Source organism: Sapajus apella, unplaced genomic scaffold (genome assembly GCF_009761245.1).
Source record: "Sapajus apella isolate SASKATOON/1434 unplaced genomic scaffold, GSC_monkey_1.0 scaffold32, whole genome shotgun sequence".
Classification (NCBI taxonomy): domain Eukaryota; kingdom Metazoa; phylum Chordata; class Mammalia; order Primates; family Cebidae; genus Sapajus; species Sapajus apella.
Window position 1 is genome coordinate 11,150,175 of NW_022436972.1, and position 21,052 is coordinate 11,171,226.

The 21,052-nt window shown below is 35.1% G+C and overlaps 1 protein-coding gene across 3 annotated transcripts in view; it reads right to left on the reverse strand.

Moving 5' to 3' along the window:
* Positions 1-7,488: 7,488 nt before the first annotated feature.
* The window catches only part of TRPC4 (transient receptor potential cation channel subfamily C member 4), a 212,787-nt gene continuing 199,223 nt past the window's right edge, over positions 7,489-21,052 (reverse strand). Inside the window, exons 9-12 of one of the 3 annotated variants that reach the window (XM_032294521.1) lie at positions 14,855-14,896; positions 14,637-14,726; positions 13,074-13,215; positions 12,435-12,821 (exon numbers count right to left, since the gene is read on the reverse strand). In XM_032294521.1, the coding sequence (XP_032150412.1) occupies positions 12,493-12,821; positions 13,074-13,215; positions 14,637-14,726; positions 14,855-14,896 (603 nt within the window). In that variant the 3' untranslated portion in view covers positions 12,435-12,492. Of the gene's footprint in view, positions 13,216-14,636; positions 14,727-14,854; positions 14,897-21,052 lie in introns of all 3 variants that reach the window. The other 2 variants (XM_032294519.1, XM_032294522.1) reach the window with 2 other exon arrangements.

The window sequence follows — 21,052 nt, forward strand, 5'->3', positions numbered from 1 at the left end:
AGATCAACTTCTCAATGACTATTACTCATCTTTAGGAACTAACACAGACATCTCTTATTCTCTGTTCCTCATAATGGGTTAGATTCCTCTCCTAGATTCTCCCCAGGGACACCATGATTATCATACCTAATTGCTTAATTGTTACTTCCATAGACTTGACATTCTTTTAGTTCAACCACTTTTTGTTTTGTTATTTTATTCTCAGCAAGTATTACAATGTGTGTCACAAAGTGTATGCTTAATCAATGTTGATAAAGAAGGTAATAATTGTTGCAAACAGTAATTTACTATGTGGATGAGTAAAAATATGAAGGCACGAAATAATCAATGTATCATCAATTCAATAAATTTATTCTAGGTGTGAGATGAAAAATGTTGCCTTTTCTGTATTTCTTATTACATTCCTATCTCAAAGGAAATGAAAATACATACCACATTTAAGAAAATACTCTCTTTTCACACGGTTTGATGAATGATGTAGAAAAAAAAATGTAGTCTGCAAACTCTGTTAAGCATCACATATATGGAGAGTAACACTGTTTCTGATCTTATAATGCAAAACACAGGTGAGATTTTTCCAGACTTGACATTGTGAGTTCCTACAGAAAGCATTTTTCATTTTTTACTTCCATTTTTTAACACAGAATCAAAACTTTAACTTGGGGGAAAAATGAGAAATATTAGAAAGTGAAGGCCAAATTAGAGATCCAGATTATCTTATACACCAAATTACAATGTCCAACTTTGACTTTTGTAAAAAGTGGCAACTTCAAATTATATGAGAGAAGAATTCCAATTATTTCCATTGATTAAAAAAATTGATTGCTATATTTTTATCAGAGAATAAAAATATTGTGATATTTCAATAATATCATATGATATCAATTATAATATAATGACTTAGCCAAAACTCTAGTCTATATTATTATGGCTATTTATTAAAGATAATTGTCTTTCTAATACAAACCTTGTAAATGATTTTAATTAACATGGGAATTTCATGCCACATTCTTTATCATTAAGTGGTTGTTTTTTGCTGGGCACTAAATTGTAATGTTTAAAGGTTTATACACAGTCTCATAAACTTATCATTTCATTATTCTAATTTGATTTAGTTTATGCCAATGAATTACATTTTTTTTTTAATCCAGGCTATTTTCTTTCGTTGTCATTATTCACTGTCAAAGCTAAAGAGAAACATATGATTGGTGGTTTCAATGGTAGCTACATACAAGTTTCTTCTTTTTTTTTTCCCCATTTATTTATTTTATTGCATTTGAGGTTTTGGGGTACATGTGAAGAACATGCAAAATTGTTGCATAGGTACACACGTGGCAGTGTGATTTGCTGCCTTCCTCCCCATCACCTACATCTGGCATTTCTCCCCTTGCTATCTCTCCCCAGCTCCCCACCCCCCACCGTCCCTCCCCTATTTCCCCCCAACTGACCCCAGTGTGTAGTGCTCCCCTCCCTGTGTCCATGTGTTCTCATTGTTCAACACCCGCCTATGAGTGAGAACATGCGGTGTTTGATCTTCTGCTTTTCTGTCAGTTTGCTGAGAATGACGGTTTCCAGGTTCATCCATGTCCCTCCAAAGGACCCAAACTCATCGTTTCAAATTCAGTGGATATTTTTTTAGAACACAGGGTGTCATGCTATATTTCTGCAATCTCATGCTTTTTCAAACAGCAATAGAATTTCATGAAGTGGGTTGCATTTGAAATTTATTTATTTGTTTATTTCTGGCTTCCAGTCTCCTCAGAGAAACTTTTCTCATTTTTATAGCTTCCCTTCTCCATCTGGTTCAGGAAGTTGCAAGGAATGTAATAAAATTGAAAAATTACTTGAGTTTTATTTTTTTCAAACTTCAGAAAAGTCTGGCTATAATTTCTGGCTAACTGGGTTAGTTTTTAATCTCATAAAAACAATTCCTCTTTCGTGTTGTCACCTCATTTCACTGCTATTAATAACTGCATGTTTGCCTTTCAGCATTCCCCTCATCATTTCCTTTATGTATGCATGTGTGAATCTAGTCCTGAAGTTTACTTTTCTGCTGTAAATCTGTATGTATGTGATATGGTTTATTTACGTGTTCCCTCCAAATCTTGCATTCAATTGTGATCCCAGTAATGGAGCTGGGGCTTAGTGAGAGGTATTTGTGTCATTGGGGCAGATCCCTTGTCAGTGGCTTAGTGCCCTCCTTGTAGTAATGAATTCACACGAGAGCTGGTTGTTTAAAAGAGTATAGCAACTCTCTCTCGTGCTCTCTCTCTTACCATGGGACATGCCTGATGCCCCTTTGCCTTCTGCCAAGAATAAAAGCTTCTTGTTCACCAGAAGCTGGTCAGACGCTAGCACCATGCTTGTACAGACTGCAGAACCATGAGTCAAACCTCTTTTCCTCATAAATGACCCAGCCTAAGGTATTATTTTATAGTAATGAAAAATGAACTAATATGGTATGCTACTTAATGTACTTGAAAAAAATGGGAAAAACGGTCTGATTATATATAAAACACAAAAGAATACAATGTTTAGAAGAAAAAGATGTAGACTAAAATCCTCATGATCTAGGCAAAGTACTCTTAGAATTTTCATAAAAAGTAAGATTGAAGAATTGGACTTAAAATTTTAAAATTTTGCTTTGTGGAAAACTCTGTCAAGAAGATGAAAAGACAAGTTAGGGTCTGGGAGGAAATATTTGCAAAGCACATCAGACAGAGGACTGGTATCTAGAGTATAGAAAAAGCACTCAAAGTGTAAACAATAAGAGCAAACATACAAACAGTCTAATTAGAAAACGTACAGATGCCAGGAGCAGACACAAAAATTATAATTTCATTATTCTAATTTGATTTAGTATGCCATGATGGCATACAGATGAGGAATAAGCACAAGAAATGGTGTGTAAAATCATTATCCATCAGGAACATGCAAATTAAATTAATATCACATGAGATATCATGATATAGAAATCAGGATGAGTGAAATACAAATTGGTACCCACATAAAATGCTAGCAAGAAAAAGAGAAAGGGAATCACTCATATGTTGTTGGCAAGTGTATGAAAAGTACAGCATGCTCACATGTCCCTTATAAAACTAAATATGCAACTACCATACTACCTAGCAATTGTAGTTCTGGGAATCTATCCCAGACAAACAAAACTTAAGTTCACACCAGAACCTGTACATAAATGTTCATAGCAGTTTTATTTGTATTAGCCAAACACTGGGAACAGCCTAGCTATCCTTCCATGGATTAAGCACTAAACAAATGTTGTATCCACACCAGGGAATTTAACTGAGCAACAACAAAGAAACAAACGACTGATAGATATAAACAAACAACTTGAATAAATTTTCAGAGGATTATGCTGAGTAAAAAGCACTAACCTCCAAAGATTACATGGTACATAGTTCCATTTATGTAACACTGATAAATGTTTTGACTTGAAATGACAAAATAAAAAGTGGATAACAAATTAGTGGTTGTCAGGGGTTAGGGTTGAGTGGGGGGTGGAGGATGGGAAATGGAATATTATGCAGGTATACCTTGTTTTACTGCAGTTTTCTTTATTGTGCTTCACAGATACTGCATTGTTTACAATCAGAACCTGCATTGAGCAAGTCTGTGGATGCCATCTTTTAACAATATGTGCTCACTTTGTGCCTTTGTGTCACATTTTGGTAATTCTACAATACAGTAAACTTTGTCATTATTATTATATCTGTTATAATGATCTTTGATCAGTGATCTTTGATATTAATATTGTCATTGTTTGGAGGCAACACAAACTGTGCCCATGTAAGATGGTGAACTGAATCCATAAATGTGTGTTCTGACAGCTCCACCAGCTGGATATTACCCATCTCTCTTCCCTTCCTTTAGTCTGCCTGTCCCCTGGACACAACTATATGAAAATTAGGCCAATTAATAACCTTGCAAAGGCTTCTAAGTGTGCAAGTGAAAGAAAGAGCTGCATATCTTTCACTTGAAATCAAAGCTAGATATAATGAAGTTTAGTGAGGAAAACTTGTCAGAAACCAGGAAAACTAAGCCTCTTGTGCCAAACAAACTGTGAATGTACAAAAGAAGTCCTTGAAGAAAATTAAAAGCGAGACTCCACTGAACACACAAATGTTAAAGCAGAACAAACCTATTGCTAATATGAAGAAAATTGTGGTGGTCTGGATAGATCAAACCAGCCACAGCATTCTTTAGGCCAAAGTCTAATCTAAAGCAAAAACCTAACTCTCTTCAATTCTATGATGACTGAGATAGGTGAGGAAGCTGGTACATTAAAGTTGGGAACTGGCAGAGATTGTTTCACAAGGTTTAAGAATAGAAGCAAACTTTATAACATAAAGGTGTAAGGTAAAGCAGCAAGCGTTAATGTAGAAGGTGCAGTGAAGCATCCAAAGACAAAGTATTCTACTGGAAGAAGTTACTGTCCTGTCTAGGACTTTCTAGCTAGAGGCGAAGCCAATATTTGTCTTCAAAGCTTCATAGAACAGGCTAGGCTGACTCTCTTGTTAGGGTATAATGCAGCTGTCGACTGAAGGCCATGCTCATTTACCATTCTGAAAATCCTAGGGCCCTTAAGAACTATGCTAAATCTGCTCTGCCTATGCTCTATCAGTGGTACAACAAAGCCTAGATGACAACACATCTGTTTACTACATGGTTTACTGAATATTTTAAGCCCCCTGTTGAGAACTACTGCTCAGAACAAGAGTTTTGTTTTTCGAAATACTACTGTTCATTTACGGCGGGTCTTGTCACCTAAAAACTCTGAGGGAGAGTACAAAGAGACGCTTCTATGTGTGCTAACACAACATCCATTCTGCAGCCCGTGGATCAAGGACAATTTTTGGCTTTCAAGTCATGTTACTTAAAAAATATATTTTGTTAGGCTGTAGCTGCCATAGATAGTAATTCCTCTGATGGATCTAGCCAAAGTATGTTGGAAACTTTCTGGAAAGGATTCACCATTGTAGATGTCATTAAGAACATTTGTGATTCATGAGGAGGGATCAAAATATCAACATAAACCAGTATTTGGACAGAGCTGATTTCAGACCTCATGGATGAACTTGAAGGTTTCAAGATTTTAGTGGAGGGAGCCACAGCACATGTGGTAGAAATAGCAAAGGAACTAGAATTAGAAGTGGTATCTGAAGATATAACTGAATTGCTACAATCTCATGATGAAACTAATATAGATGAGAAATTGCTTCTTATGGATGAGCAAAGACAGTGATTTTTTTTTTTTAGACAGAATCTCTCCTGGTGAAGATGCTGTGAAGATTGCTAAAGTGACTACAGAGGATTTATACTATCACTTAAACTGAGTTGTTAAAGCAACAGTAGGTTTTGAAAGGACTGACTCCAATTTTGAAATGAGCTCTATGAGTAAAATGCTATCAAACAGCATCAGATGCTACAGAGAACATTTTTTGTGAAAGAGTCAATCCACTCACCAAACTTTAATGTTGTATTGTTAAAAAATTGCAATAACAACCCCAAAAGTAGAAAACAAGCAATCTGATAAACAAGCAGCCATCAACACAGAGGCAAGGCCCTTCACCAGCAAAACAATTACAGCTTGAAGTTTCAGGTTACTGTTTGCAATTTTTAGCAATAAAGTGTTTTCAGTTAAGATATGTACACTGTGCTTTAGAAAAAGTGCTATCATATACTTAATGGACTGTAGTATAAGCATAACTTTATATGCACTGGGAAACAAAAAAAAATGTGTGTAACTTGCTTTATTGTGATATTTGCTTTATTGCAGTGGTCTGGAACTGAACCCACAATATTTCTGAGGTATTCCTGTAAAAGGACAATTCCAGGATTCTTGTGGTGATGGAAATTTTCAGTATCTTGTCTATGGTTGTGTATATACAAACCTGTGTGTGTGGTGAAACTGTACAGAACTAAATAAACATGCAAATACACACACACACACACACACACACACACGTAAGTATATGTAAATCTTCGGAAATCAGCGTAAGATCTGTGGATAATGCAACACATGTCAAAACCCTTCGATATTTGCATTACAGTTTGAAAGATTTTTCCATTGAGGGAAAATGGGTAGATGGTACATGAGATATTCTTATATGATTTCTTATAATTGGATATGAATCCATGATAATTAAAAAACCTTTTTTAAAGTTTAATTTTTTTAATGGGTAAAATTATCATTCACTGAATATTTTATGGTGTCTTTATTTTTTTTTTCTATGTTTCTACTTTCACATTCGTACTTCTGCCTTTAGAAAGGTGACTTAGTATAGTTTCATATTTTTGAGATAGGTAAGATATTTTCTTCCAGAAGTTTCAAATATCAGCAACTGGGGTCTCACAGCAGCTGTGAAAAGATATCAGTTTCCTGGCTTCCCCAGAACTGCAGGGCATTCTGCATTCTAAATCGTGAAGCAGAACAGTGTACTTACTCTCCTGGGAGTTATTAAACCTCTCGAAGTATATTGGTGCCCTGAAAGCAAGTCAATGTGGATCACACCTCATTTCCAGAGGGATAACCTGGCTCTTTATGTGCACTCTCAGGAAGATATTTTCTTTAAAAAAATTTTGGTAAAACAATTTGATCAAACCTCAAGGAAATCATAAAATAAGTCGATTCGAATTAATTAAAATCCTGTATTATTATTACTTAAAGTAATAACATTTTGGCACAATTTCTATTCAAGCATGGAGGAACAATGTTTGCAAATGTTAGGGAAAAGAACAGTACTAACTCACAAGTAGCTAAAAGAAGTTTAGCTTGGGAGCCCGGGGTTGGGGGGTGACTCATGCCTATTAGTTCAGCACTTTGGGAGGCTGAGGCAGGCGGATCATGAGGTGAAGAGATCAAGACCATCCTGGCCAACATGATGAAACTCCATTTCTATTAAAAATACAAAAATTGGCCAGGCATGGTGGTGTGTACCTGTAATCCCAGCCACTCGGGAGGCTGAGGCAGGAGAATTGCTTGAACCCAGGAAGCAGAGGATGCAGTGAGCCAACCACTGCGTGCCAGCCTGGCGACAGTGAGGCTCTACCTCAAAAAAAAGTTTTTAAAAAAATAAATAAAGAAGTTTAGAATGGCTGAAGGATAGTGTGTGAGAGAATGATGCTGATAAGTGATGCTGGTACCAGAAACCAAGCCCTGCAATACTGTAAATGAAAAAGAGAAATGAGCTTATTTGCCTTTCTGACACACCTTGTCTTTCAGGCATTTGTCATCACTTAAAAACCTTGTGTTTTCTCCAATAAATAGGTCTTCTATCACGGTTTTAAAACTACCACGTGATAATATTTCAGTAGGTAAAATAACTAGTGGAGAAATTTATTTGACTAGACTCAAATGGCTCCACTCTATTTAATTATTCCATGCTACACTGTTAGATAAAAACATTTGCTAAGTTATAGATATAGAGTGATAAAATTCTTGATAAAAATGATAACAAAACCATAACCTGTATATATGCATGTATATTTATATATTAATACATTTGTAAAGGCAAAGGAAAAACATGGAAAACAGCAAATTATTACCAGTGATTCTATTAGGAGATTAGAAATCAAGGAGAGATTGCAGACTTTAGTAGAGCTACATAAAGTTTTTTGAGTAATTAAAAACAGAATTTTCTACCTTCGTAATTCAGATGATGGAAATACATGAGTTGACTGAAACAAATACAAATGTTCCTGAGCAGCACTGTCCAACAGATATGTATTGCAAGGCACAAATGCAAGCCACATACACATTTTTCAATTTTCTGGTAGCCACATTGAAAAAAGAAAAAGAAACAAAACTCATTTACTTAGTATGTTTTAAATCAACACTTCCTAAATACTATCAGTTCAATATGTAGCCAATATAAAATATTCATGAGCTAGTTTACATTATTTTCATACTGTCTTAGAAATATGGTGTATGTTTTACACTTACAGCACATCTTAAGTCAGACTTGCCACACTTAAAGTGATAATAGCCATTTGTGGTTAGGAGCTACCTTATTGAACAGTGCAGCTCAAAAGGAAATTAATTGTTTTGCTACTGGTGAATATCACTTCCAGAGACATCTTTGCTGTCAGCCTAGTAACGGTGTGGCTGTAACCAGGCTTGGTCCCATTGTCCCAATCTTAGTTCAGTTTTACATTGTTCATCTCTATCGTTTTTCAGTTGAGAAGTTTTGATATTATTTAATACATTTTATTATTACAGGTATGCATATAGGTTATAAAATCTACACTTTCAGGGAAAATGAACAGTGTATTCTCCGAAAGCAGTAAGAAACCAGCTTTTAAAAAATTCTCTTAACACAACTTTGTAGAAAAACAAAATATAATATGGTATTAATTCTGAATTTTAACTTGAATGTTTGGACAACTTTCACAAGGGCAAAGAAGGCAAAATGTTCCCCAAATAAAAAGTCAGTACTCAAGGCATTTATAATGTGATGTCTCATCCAAATATCTAGATGAGGAGGTTTTTAAGCCCCAATTTGACCACCAAATAGCTGGGTAAATTTAGATAATTTCCATAAATTCCCTGAGCTTTACTTTCCCCAGTCATCTGTGGTGAGCTTATTTAATATGGTTCTAAAATTTAAATTTTAAAAGATGTGTGATAACACTATAAATAAAATGCCTTTTCAGACATTGTAAAATTATTAGAATAAACTTAAAGTTTTGAAGTTGACTTTAAGAGGAATGCCAGCAGTATTAAATTTCTAAATTCTAGTTTTAGCTCCGAATTTTGGATAATACAAGGAAAGAAAAATATATATAATAAAAAACAGAATAAATAATTTTCAGAATGGTGAAGTATATTCAGAGTTCTGGCCTTGTGAAATCTGAATCATTGTAAGCATATTTTTAGGTCCACAATGGATGGTTCTTGCTAGGTTGAGTTTTAAGGACACTGAGCATGGAAGTCAGCTGTATGGACCATAGAAGACAGCTAAAAATACAATGCAAAAGGCCTAAGAATGGACAGATTTCAAAACTTGGTGACTGCTCTTCAATAAAGAGCCATGAGACTGGATAGTCATTTGCTCAACTAAATCCCAGAGTTATGAAGGATTATCAAATGTTAGAAGAATATTTTCTTATGCCATTGTTACTTATATTTCCTCCATGTTTGCTAGAAAATTGACTTTGCTTCTTTGAGAATAGTATGGTAAGTCTACTATGCTTGACTTTTCATCAATTTGTTTGATCGCTAAAGTATTTCAAGTTTTTGTCTATGTCAAGGCAAGAAAGTGAGTATGTTTTTGCACTAGTTTAATTGCCACACAGTAAATAGAGGAACTAATTTAAGAATATTTGATACACAAATACCCAGCTCATGAAACAGATACATTCTGAGGATGTTTAGCACTTTGAAAAATTACTTCTCATTTTACAAAATAATTCACCAACATTTAAAAAAAAATAGCCAATTTCCTTACTGACGTTAATATAGATTTATTTCCACAGAAATTTTAAGGAAAACTTTTATTACAAATGATGAGGTACGTCTTTATGGCATACTTTCTTATAAATGGGGCTTTCAAAATATATCTGTGATAAACAAAGTGTTTTAAACTTACCTGCTAGTCTATTAAACTGAATTTTCAACACACTCCTTCACCCAACTCAGACACAAAATTTAAGAAAAATAGATTTTTTAGGATTAAGAGAGCATGAAAAACATGAAACATTATTTATGTAAATGAAGGTGATTTTAAACTTCTCTGTAGCATTTAGAAATTTCTGTGGATAGAAATATGAATAGAAATAAAACCCTGAAGCACTCACAGACCTCAAATAAATAATATTTCTTTGCTTGGCATCCTGCTGCTGTTTTTTCCTATTATATCCCTACTGCTTATCTTCATTAACGCTACATAATATCACTACATATTTAGAATAGCATTCAATTCTGGTGATATTAGTAGCATCTGGTACCAATAACATTCAACACTTTGTTCATACTTATAAACACATCTGTTAGCAGCATCTGGGGGTTGAAAGAATCATCCTCTCCAGGACACTGAAAAATAGGGTCTTACTTGCTCCTAATACATTCCTCACTTACTATCACATTCCCCTACAAAATGTCAGCACCTTAATCTCTGATGTAAATAAGCTAGTGGGGGAAAAAAGTTTTGTTGCTTTTATTGTTGTTGGCATTGCTTGAAGGAACAGAGATAATTTGAAATTAAATTCTGGTAAAGTATGTAAAATGGTGAAGTAGAGTGTCCTTACTTTGGAAAAACAAAACAAGACAAAACAACACTGCACAGGAGAGGCAAAGAGAAATTAATGGAAAATATATCAAATATGAAGAACAGGCCTATAATTTCTCTACTACTGTATGTGTGACTTAGAAAAAATTGAATATTTTAGTAGACGCAGGATTTGTTCTGAGTCCTAATATACTTGAAATAAAGGTGTTCTTGAAACAATGAATGCATTCATTAGACTTGTGTTGCTCTAAACCTAACTGGCCCATTCCTAAATCCCTAGGACAAAACCAGATTTAGAAGTAAGCAGGGGTTTAGTGTCTCTGGCTTTTCTGAAAATTAAAATCTAAAATTTCAAGTTGAGTTCGGAGATCACATACTAAATATGTTTTTAAAATCTAACTTTAATGTAATTTAGTATAAAAAAATGAAATACAGCACATTTTATATTTTGCACATTTCTCTTGCATTTCAAGAAGGGACGCCTATGAAGCTTACCAAACTTATTCTCTCTCAAGGTATAGGACTTCAGAAGTGGCAATGGTAACCCCTGCATGTGTGTATTTTATAACTTGTTTTTTTTTGTGTTCTGAAAGGCAGTACAATGCAGTGGTGAAGGGAATGGCTCTGATGGACACATCACAGCTCCATCATTAGCTATGTTACCTTAGCCAGTTAGTGCTGGTCTCAGTTTTACCATCTGTAAAATGGGGATAAGAGCAGGAGCTACTTCAGAGTGTTGTTAAGAGCAGTATCTATAAGTTAATAGGTGTATAGGAATAGAATGGAGGCTGGCATTGCTGTTGCTGTTAATTACTTATTTTTGACGTTTGGTAATCAGAAACTGAGTGCCATAATATTATGCAGTTTGGGGCCAGTGAAAAATCATATGCAATTTCTGAGGTTCACAGAGTAATTCTGAAATAAAATGAACTCAGCATTTTTAAATTTATTTGAAATAAATGCTAATTGTATGTGGTGAAGAAACTTCCTACAGTGGCTTAAATAGACACAAGCAATGCAATTTAAACTTTAAGTTTCTAGTACCAATTTTTTGTAAATTGTGAACACTTTCCTTATAATAGTTCAGTGAATTATTATAAGCTAAATTACCTTGCAAACAATAGAAAAAAAGAAACAAACAAACAAAAAAGAATGTTGTTCCTGTAGGCAAAACTATGTATCTATATCTGCTGACAAAATTAATAATACATTTTTGAGTGATTTTAATTTTAAAGAAATGCATACCAATTACTGATGAAAAAGGAGATTCCTACGTTTTTGTACTTATTTTGAATTGATTACAATATTACATGGATTGAGAGTACTGGAATTCAACTTTACTTAGATTTAGATTGTTAGAAGAAACTCACTTTCATTTGGATATTATTAGTACGCAATCATTTTGTTTGTTTAAGGTGCTTACAATATTATAGTTTATTATTTTTTCTAAAACTAAGAAATTTTGCCATATTTTTGAAAATCATTCATAAAGATTCATATTTATACTGATAGGCAGTTGAATCTGAAATAGGTAATTTAGAAAAACTGGAGAAGCGAGTTTGTTTTCTGACAAGTTGTCCTTAAAAATCATCAATCATCAGAATATATTAAGACAAACACTTCTTTTACTTACTGAAAGGAAACCCTGGAAACCGAAAACCCTACAAAGTATTTCTGATGTTGAAGGGGTTTAGACGTGAACCCATGAGAAGACCTTCTTGCTTTAATTGTGTACAATAATTATTTACACGTCTCCTTAAGAAATAATTTGGTAATATTTTTGTTTTAAAGCCAAACTGTAGGACTAGGTGAAAAGTCCTTGGTGAGTAACCCTCTCCAGAGACCCTAAAAAATTATGAAAAGCTATTAATATTTCAGTCACATTGGTTTTTGCATATAAAAATACCTATTTTAGGAGTCAACTACCACATGAAATAAATTGCATTTGTTTTAATTGAAAAAGATAGCTAAAATTTTTCTGTGGGTTATTGCAACAGTACAAGAATACAAGGTGTGTTTATTTATTAACAAAAACAATTGTAAAACAAATTGTGAAAGCAAAAGCAGGCTACGAAACAAAAAGGTTTTTGATTGCCTTTGCCTTATTTAAACATGTTACAGGTTAATATGCCACAATTGATAAAGTGTAAGTTAGCATTTGCTAATTTAATTTTAAACATTTTCCCTCATCCAGAGCACTACAGAAAATACATATGTGTGTGGTAAACGCTTTCTCCTTCAAGTATCACAATCTTGTCGTCACATAATCTTCGTGGGTGACTGTGTCTGGGAGGTTTAGATCATAGTCTATACTAGAGTCCTCTTCTTTTGCATGTTTCTCCTTTGGTATTATTGGAACCGTGTCCTCCACCACCACCTTCTCTGACTTGAATGGACACACTCTCTTGCCTACCTGTAACCCCAGTGTGTCCGTATTCCTTTCTCTATGGTCTACTAACACACACTGTTCACTGAGACCAGGAATGCTCAGGTCACCCCGTGAAGCTAATCCTCGAGATTCCAGTTGAATATTTCTCTCAAGTGGTCCTGCAGCCTGTTGACGAGCAACTTCTTCTGAAACAGAGAAGATTTGGTTTGCATTTTGCTCAGCAGCATTTTGTTTTGATCGTCTATGAAATAACCCAAGGTTTTTGATATCGGTCACAAAATTCACTTTTCTCTGCTTCTCCCTGTGTGGCTCCTGCACCACCAGGGCAGAGCCATTGCTTATGTTATGTCTTTCAGAGGCAATTGCTGCTGATCTCGGATGAATCAGGGTGGTTAAATCAAAAAGGCTGAAATTCTTTTTCTTGTCCTTGCTATTACCTTCGTTGTCACTCTTTTCATCCGAGTCTGCCGAATTTGAAGACTCCTTCGAGGCATTTGCAGATTGTATTGTGGAAAGTTTGCTTCCTCTTAGTAATCCCAGAACTTCAAAGCGGAAACTGGAAATGTCTTGCTTTAGTTCCTGCACAGAATTTAAAATGAAAAATTAGGTTATGACTTAAACATTTGGAAACATTTTCTTATCTCATAGATGAGTCAGAAATGTTTTTACTCCTTTTAAAAACAAGGATTCTACTCGACTGTGGTTCTATATAGAATTCCCAGTTCTCTCACGGATACTTGATGTCATTTTGGTGTCTCCTAATTTCCTTATTGCAGTTGGGAAGGACACTTCCTAAGACTGGTGCAAAAAGAAACATGAGTTATCTTTGCCACCAGGATGCAGCTGAGTACATTGGGTTTCTCTGGGACTACGGTTTTGAAGACTTCCTCTCCAAATTATTCATCTACTGGCAAGTTACCTGTCTCTGGGTTGTATTTTATAAGGTTTTTTTTGTTTGTTTGTTTTTAATATTGGCACAGTTTTCTGTCCAAAGAGATATGTGAAAAGTAAGTGGAGCCTAGCTTTCTAAGAGTTGAATAGCTATTTTCAGTTGCTTATTCTCTTAAAGAGGACCTTCCCCCTACATCTGGGTCAGCCTCCACATCCTAAAAATTGCTTCTGATCTAACAACATTTCTTAGATTCATCCTTTTCCTCTGTCTTTTGGGGCAACTAAATTCTCAGTCTTAACCTGATGGCAGCCTTCTTGGTAGTTTCCTGCCCCAACCTATCTCCTAAAGCAACATGAATCATTTAACTTTACAATTTGAACTTATGGCTGGGAAGAAAATCTGGGCTTCTAGTCAATTTTCAACCTGTGCTTTAAGTGTTGTAATTTCTCTATCTTCTTACCTAACTCACGACTTCATTCTCGTGTTCAAACCTGCTACTTTCTATGTTAAGTATCTCCTGTAGCTTTTGTTTGTTTTTGCCTGTAAGATCTTATTGACCTTAATCATTCTTCCAAAATCTTGAAACACTCACATGACATAACTAAATTATTTTAAACATGTGATTCCAGCACATAATATTTCACACATTCTACTTACTTCCTCTTACACACTGAAAAACTATCAAGGAGAAAGTTTATAAGTGTGTTAGTTACAATTAAACTCAAATTATAAATTCATCGCTATCAAAGTTTTGCAGAACACGCAGCAAGTTTTTGTTGTTGTTAATGTGTTAGTTACTAAATGTTGCAGATTTTAAAATCAGGCTGAAATTTCAGAAACAGAAGCTCACTCTGGGATCAGGTAAGTCAGAATGCCATTAAGCACTAGGCTTTTCTCTGTATGTTTGAAAACAATCTATTTTGAGAAGAAATTTAACCACTTGCTTTTCTTCTCTTTTTACAGTTCTGTAGGGTTTCAGTTGAAAAATCAGAGAGCACACAGGTTTGCTGGAACACACAGCTACATTCCAGCTCTGATTTTAATTCTGCTCTATCTGGATCCGTATTCCGCACAATCTGCCTCTTGTGACGAAGATGAAAATGGTTACCTTAAAGTTCTCTTCAGTCAGGCCTTCTTCAGTTTTAGCATCTCTGATCATTGCAGCAACGTATCGCTTCACAAGGTTCCTCATAACTTCCTGGGGCATTTTAGAACAAGAGTATTGATATTCAATGTGTAAATAAATTTCTCTCCTGAGTCGGTTCTGAAGGGGGGACTGCATTTATTTTAATGAAAATTTCAAGACATAATACAAGGACAACTTACTTGGTATTGGTGATGTCTTCTTAAATTATCAGCAGCTCGCCTCTGAAAAGGAAAAGGACATTTCCTTTCTGGTTATATGGTTCTATTGCTATTCTAAAAAAATAATTTATTGTTTTTTTAATCAAGAATGTTTTTATTCTCACTTATTCAAAGTGGGAGTTTTACTAGGCAGTGGCCAATGGCTAAAGTGCGCTGCACATGAATCAAAAGAATGACTGAACAAAAACACTAAGATGTGAGTATATAACCTTTATGACATTTAAAACAGAATAAGTTAACAATGACGGAACCATTGTTCTCATACAGGATGATGGAAAAGTAGTTAATTGGAGTTAATATACACTCAAAATCAGTTGAAATGATGCTAAGAGAAAGAGATAGGACATATTAAATAAAAATTTAAAGTCTTCATAAATATCAACACGACAAGATTAAGAAGCTAGTTACGTTATGTAACAGGTAACTGGAGACCTCATTAGTCACTGAACTCTCCAATATTCATTTCAATGATATATATAGTAAGAGGAGATTCCTGTTTAAATAGATGGCTGGATTTAACAAAATAAATAAATAAAGGTTTCTGTTGAAACACTGCATTTATTAACTCATTTAAAAAAATTAAATGTGAGACCCAGCTCATGTTTTGAAGACATCACAATGGTCTGAGAGGAGAGGTGGGGTAAGCACAGAGCAGTGATTTTGGAGTGTAGAATAGAGAGATGAGTTGTTTAATGATTGGGAAAAAAAAGCCCATTATGAGATGAGTGAAATGATAAATGACATCAAATTTATATATTTGCAGATTCACAAGTATTCTACAGATATTAGGAAAAGAACCCGACATAATCCCAAATTTATGTATGTTGAATAAACATCAGCATTGATTCTTCAGGAAGAAAACTGGCCAAAATAATCTAAAATAAAAATATCTCTATAATAATGGAATTAATTTGGTAAATTGTGAGAAAGCAAAAGGAATAATATATCTTGGGTTTAAAATGAGGTTTTTGATCTTGTTCCTTAATAAATAATCATAGGCTGATGAAATAGAATATTGAAAAGAACTGTGCCTGTATCACTGTGAAATGGTATTTCAAATATTAAATAATTTAAAAGAAACTCTTTTCTTCTCTTCAGAGAAATAGAAGAAAATGCTATTTTCACTGGCCATAAGGATGCAACTGTCTTTCATGGTTAGTAGTGACTTGTAGGAACAGATAAAACAATGCTTAGCTTTCTAAAGGTCACTGATTATTTTGAATATCATTCGCTTTTGCATGAGAAATAAATTTTGAGAAAAACATTTAAAATAAGATTAAGCCATCAATTTAAAAACTCAGAAATTTGAAACAACACAAATGTAGAGCATCTTGAAAAAAGTATAGCATGGGAATTTTATGGCTGCGCCACCAGATGGAGATGTCTGACTCATATTGAGACAGCTCAGCTGAAAGGTAAGACAAACAGCACTTCTAGAAGGAAACACACAGTCTTCTGAATCTCCTTAAATTTACTTAAACTAAAATACTAAAGTGAATCGTTCATCAATTTCTTTAACAGTCTCACTGTAAATACAATATCAGAGATCTGATTTTAATTATTTAAGTAGCTAGAGACTCTTAATTTAATATAGAAAGAATTTCGTCTCCTTAATTTTTATTGTTTTGGGGTTCTATAGCGTTTCACTACCGTGTTTTAGAATCCTATCCTTCTAAATTCCAATAAAGAAATTTTCAACAAAGAGCAGTTAGAAGTCAGGATTTAACTTTAAATTTCTTTAACATCAAGTTAAAATTAGGGATAACAGAATCAGAAAGTTATGACTAATAAGTGAAAATTATCATGATATATTTTAGTATTAAAATGAGCACAAACTGTCTTTCCTTCAGTAGAATCTTACTCATCCAAAGTCAAAATTTTTTAATGCAAATGTAAAAAGACTACATTTTAAAAAATAATTGTAGGTCAATTTTCTTGGGAAAAAATTTTAAAAATCAAAATAGCTTGTCAAAAAGAGAGAGAAACACTAAAAATGTTCACTATGGTAACTTTCAGGTGTTATTCAGTTTCTTTAGCCCAGGTTTAAGACTAAGTTAATATAATTCATTATTTTGCCAATGAATTATTTTCCAAAATTTTGCAGTAGTATCACAAAACTATTTTTTAGTTTTATGAAATTTTATCAGGCAATGAACTTCAACATCCTGGCTAGAAAAATAGGAATGGTTGAAGTTAACCATCTTCTGAGCCTGAAACCTAAAAATGAATGCAGTGTACAGTACTCACCAAATGATGAACGCTAAATTATGCAGTTCATAGAGCTTGCTTCTGTTTAATCTCTGTTTCCCTAGTTAGCATGACAGAATAGGTTGTTAAGTGATCATCACCATTATGCCCTCCAGTTCCTACTTTCTGGGATAAAGTGTGGTGTGATAATAAGAACATGGTCCCAGGGGGTACATCTGGGTTTGAAGATGACTGTGCCTAGTCATGGAGTTTAACTCTGAAACTCTCCCTCTTCCCTGATTTTCTATTTTGCAAGGTGAAGATAAACTCCATGGGTAATTTTGAAGATGACATGAGATAAGAGATTTATGGCATCTGTGGTTAACTTATGTTAGTTCTTGTCCTCTGCATTTTTTTCCTTTTGATTAATAACATGATTTAACACCCTTTTAAAATATCTTGATTCTCAAAGCTTGTGCATAGTAGGACACATATTATGATTACCTCTGAGGAAGTAAAGTAATATATTTAGATTTAACTGTGTCTCTAAATCATTTTGATGGTAATTCACGCTTCTGAAGAGCATTTCCTTCAGCTAAATCATTAGATGCCTTCAGCTTTGGCAGTAGAGGGGTTTAGAGGTAGGAAACTTGCATGTAAGTGATAGAGTAAGGGGATAGTTCCGGTAAAATTGGATAGATGTGACCCAAACTTTGTAGGCAGTCATCTTTTGGGGTAGCCCAAAAGTTTTATGAACTTTTTTGAATGACATTGAATTTTTGCTGTGACCCTAATGAGACAGCCATATGTGAGCATTGATATAGAAACTCAAAGGAAAATTCAGAGGTCACAGCAAAAGGGAAGGCTGGTTAGGGTTTCCTGCCCGGGGGACCTGTGGAATGTACCTCTTACAACATGTTGCTACTGAAAAGCCACTCTGATTTGCTGTCTCTTTTGGTTGAGTTACAGAGCAGAGTCTGCAGGCCTGGGGGTGGGAGTTTTGCCTTCGCCTTTGTCTCTGGCTGAGCTCAGGGACATTTGTCTCTTCAGGGATTCAGATAATTTTCATGGGTTGAGGCAAGGAGAAGTCTACTTCTATGGAAGGCAAGATATTGGGGAGGGTGGTTTATCTACCTCGGATCTCAGTTTTTTTAGTGCAGAAACCATGAGTTGAAAGAAATGGTGCCAGGCAACTGAAGGGAAGGGCATCCTGGATATGGAAATGCGATCCTTTTACCATGTGCTTGAAGCTTTTCATTTCTCTGCAACCCCTAAAACGGGCTTTGCCTCATATCTGAGTCCTGGGATGTTGCTGGTGATAATCCTGGCACTGTATATTTGGGTTAGGTTTTCCATGGGGTTGTAGGGGAGTAAAGCCAGCTTGTCTCAAGGCTCCGTTTTGAAATCAGAACTCTCTTAACTTGTAGGGCTAATTTAAGGTATATTTATTAAGTGACTACATGTGTATGGCAGTGGAGTGCAAGAAACCAGAGATGAATGAAGCACACTTTTGCCCTTAAATGGCTTATAGTCCAAAAGGTGGATTGCCAAGAACATGAATGACTACACAGGAAGGCAAAATACAAAAGAAAACATGGGAGGTACTGTAAGTGTGTTATTTGAATACAGGGAAGAAGAAGGTTATACTGTGCTAAGGAAAGAAGCCATAACAGCCCTCATAAAGAGAATGGGGTATTAGATGGGACATGAAGGAATCATAGGATTTGGACAAGGGGAGGTGCACAGGTGTTCTAGACAATTGGAATAGGATTAGCAAAGATTCTATGGCTAGAAAGTGAGAGACACATTGTGAAGACTTCTGGCAGGACAGTTGCAAAGTCTCTACTACTGGGAATATACAGATTAGATTGTAGTGGGAAGTTAGCACAGACTCTTAATGTAGAATTTTAGATGGCACATGAATTCGGTGGTTACAGGCACCTGGGGATTATGACTAGTTGAGTGACATGTGATGAAAGTTTAATCTCACTGATAGTCATCTAGCAGCAGCATAAGGTGGGAATGAGACTTCCTAGCTTCTGGTGGTAGCTGTCAATTCTTGGAGTTCTTTTGCTTGCAAGTGCCTGTCTGCAATCTCACATGGTGTTTTTCTTGGGTCTCTTTGTCTTTACATGCCCATGTTCTTACAGGAATCTATTCCAGTGTAATCTCACCTTAACTAAGTATGTCTGCAAAGATCCTTTTCCCAAATAAGTATGGGGGGAGGTTAGGAGTTCAACCAATCCTTTTTGAAGGGGCACACAATTCAATTCATAATATATGTACTCTTTGCAATATACATCACAATAATTTTTGGCAAGTAGTGACACCATTAAATATTATACAATAGACCTACTGTCAATGACATTTAGGATATTCATATCCTTTTACTTGGTAAAGATCAGCTGAGCTTCAAAGGGATTTGCTACCTTAAGAGAAGATATATTTTCTTAACAATTATCACTGGAAATGACCAAGAACAGGAGATCTGAATAATTTTTTATAAAAGTAATATAATGAAAGCCATTTCATTTAAAAATACCTACGTGAGTATTTAGCTTTAATGTCTAAGAAAATGAGTAATTTTCTTTCAAGCCATTTGCCTGTTAAGCTTTGACAGAGTAATCTTCATTGACTAGGAGTTCACCAATTTTACTAAAAATAATAACTTAGGTAGAATTATAGCATGGTAGACCTATGCTAGGAATAAAGAATTTCCCAGTAAATGAACTCACGTATATAATGTCACATAGAAATTTCTGGAACTTACATTTTGCAGCTATTTTTTGAAAAACCTAAGTTGGTTGTGAGTTGTGCTTAAGACAGAAAAAATGGACCCTATGACAAATCAAGGACTTTTCTTCCTTAACTGAGTGTCAAGGAAAAATATTTTGGAAGAGGTGCTCTTTAAGTTGGCAATTATCTTTGCAAACTATATCCGAAGTCACTAGACTGTGTGTGGAATGTTCGTTGGCAAGGTAGCTTTTAAGGCAGGAGCTGAGGGCATACGTGTGCGCCACATTAGCATAAGTCAGTTTGCAGGTTCCTCCTGATTTGGTTAGGACAAGACAATGGCACTGTTTGGATCAGAGAACTTGTGTTAAAGAAAAAGACAATCTACTGAGAAACTGCTGCTGCTGCAAGGAAACTCCAGGATTTCAAAAGAAGTGTCAGGTTCCTTTAGCGCAGGGAAGATTTTACAGCTAGAAAAGAGGGGTCTCTGGAGAGTGAGCTGTGACAGTTTCTCACTCCTATCTCCAGTTCTCTCCAGGTCCACTATGTGCAATGTCAGGTTCACTTGATGCAGCTAGTTCCCTGCCGTCAATTTTCAGTACCATTTTCTCTCATTTCCACTCTGGCTTTGGTCTAGCAGTGAATTTTAAGCCCATGAATTACGCCTTTTAGTCTTTGCTTTGCTCCTTGAATTCCTTAAGCCATGCAGCTTACTATGTTCTTCTGCTTTAACGAAAACTAAAAAGGCAAGGGGGCCATTCCAGGATGTGATTCCTTTACAAAAAAAATTGCAGTTTGGCTTCTTTGCAGATGAATCTACATATTGTTCTCTATGAACAGTCTTTCTCCACCTTTACAGCATACATCTGCTTACTGTTTTTCTTGAAAACATTTTCTAAGCATATAAAAATAATTCATGTGAAATGCCTGAATGTTGTATTGTCAAACCAAATATTCATAAACTCACTCTGGAAATACCAAGAATATCAAGCAATTAATTTCTATATATCCCCACTGGGGAAATAAAGTTTCATCAAAAGGCCCTGCCAACAAATTTTACAGCAGTAATTTAGGAATCTGGAGGTGCTCACGAGTGAAAACTGTCATATCTGTAAGATTTGTTGTTAGGCCTACTGAGTGTCCTAAAGACTAGGGAACAATACATTTTGACTAATTGCCACTATAAATAAAGTCTGGGAGGCATGTTCTATGAGCATTTTTTCTTTAGTGATGATAGCT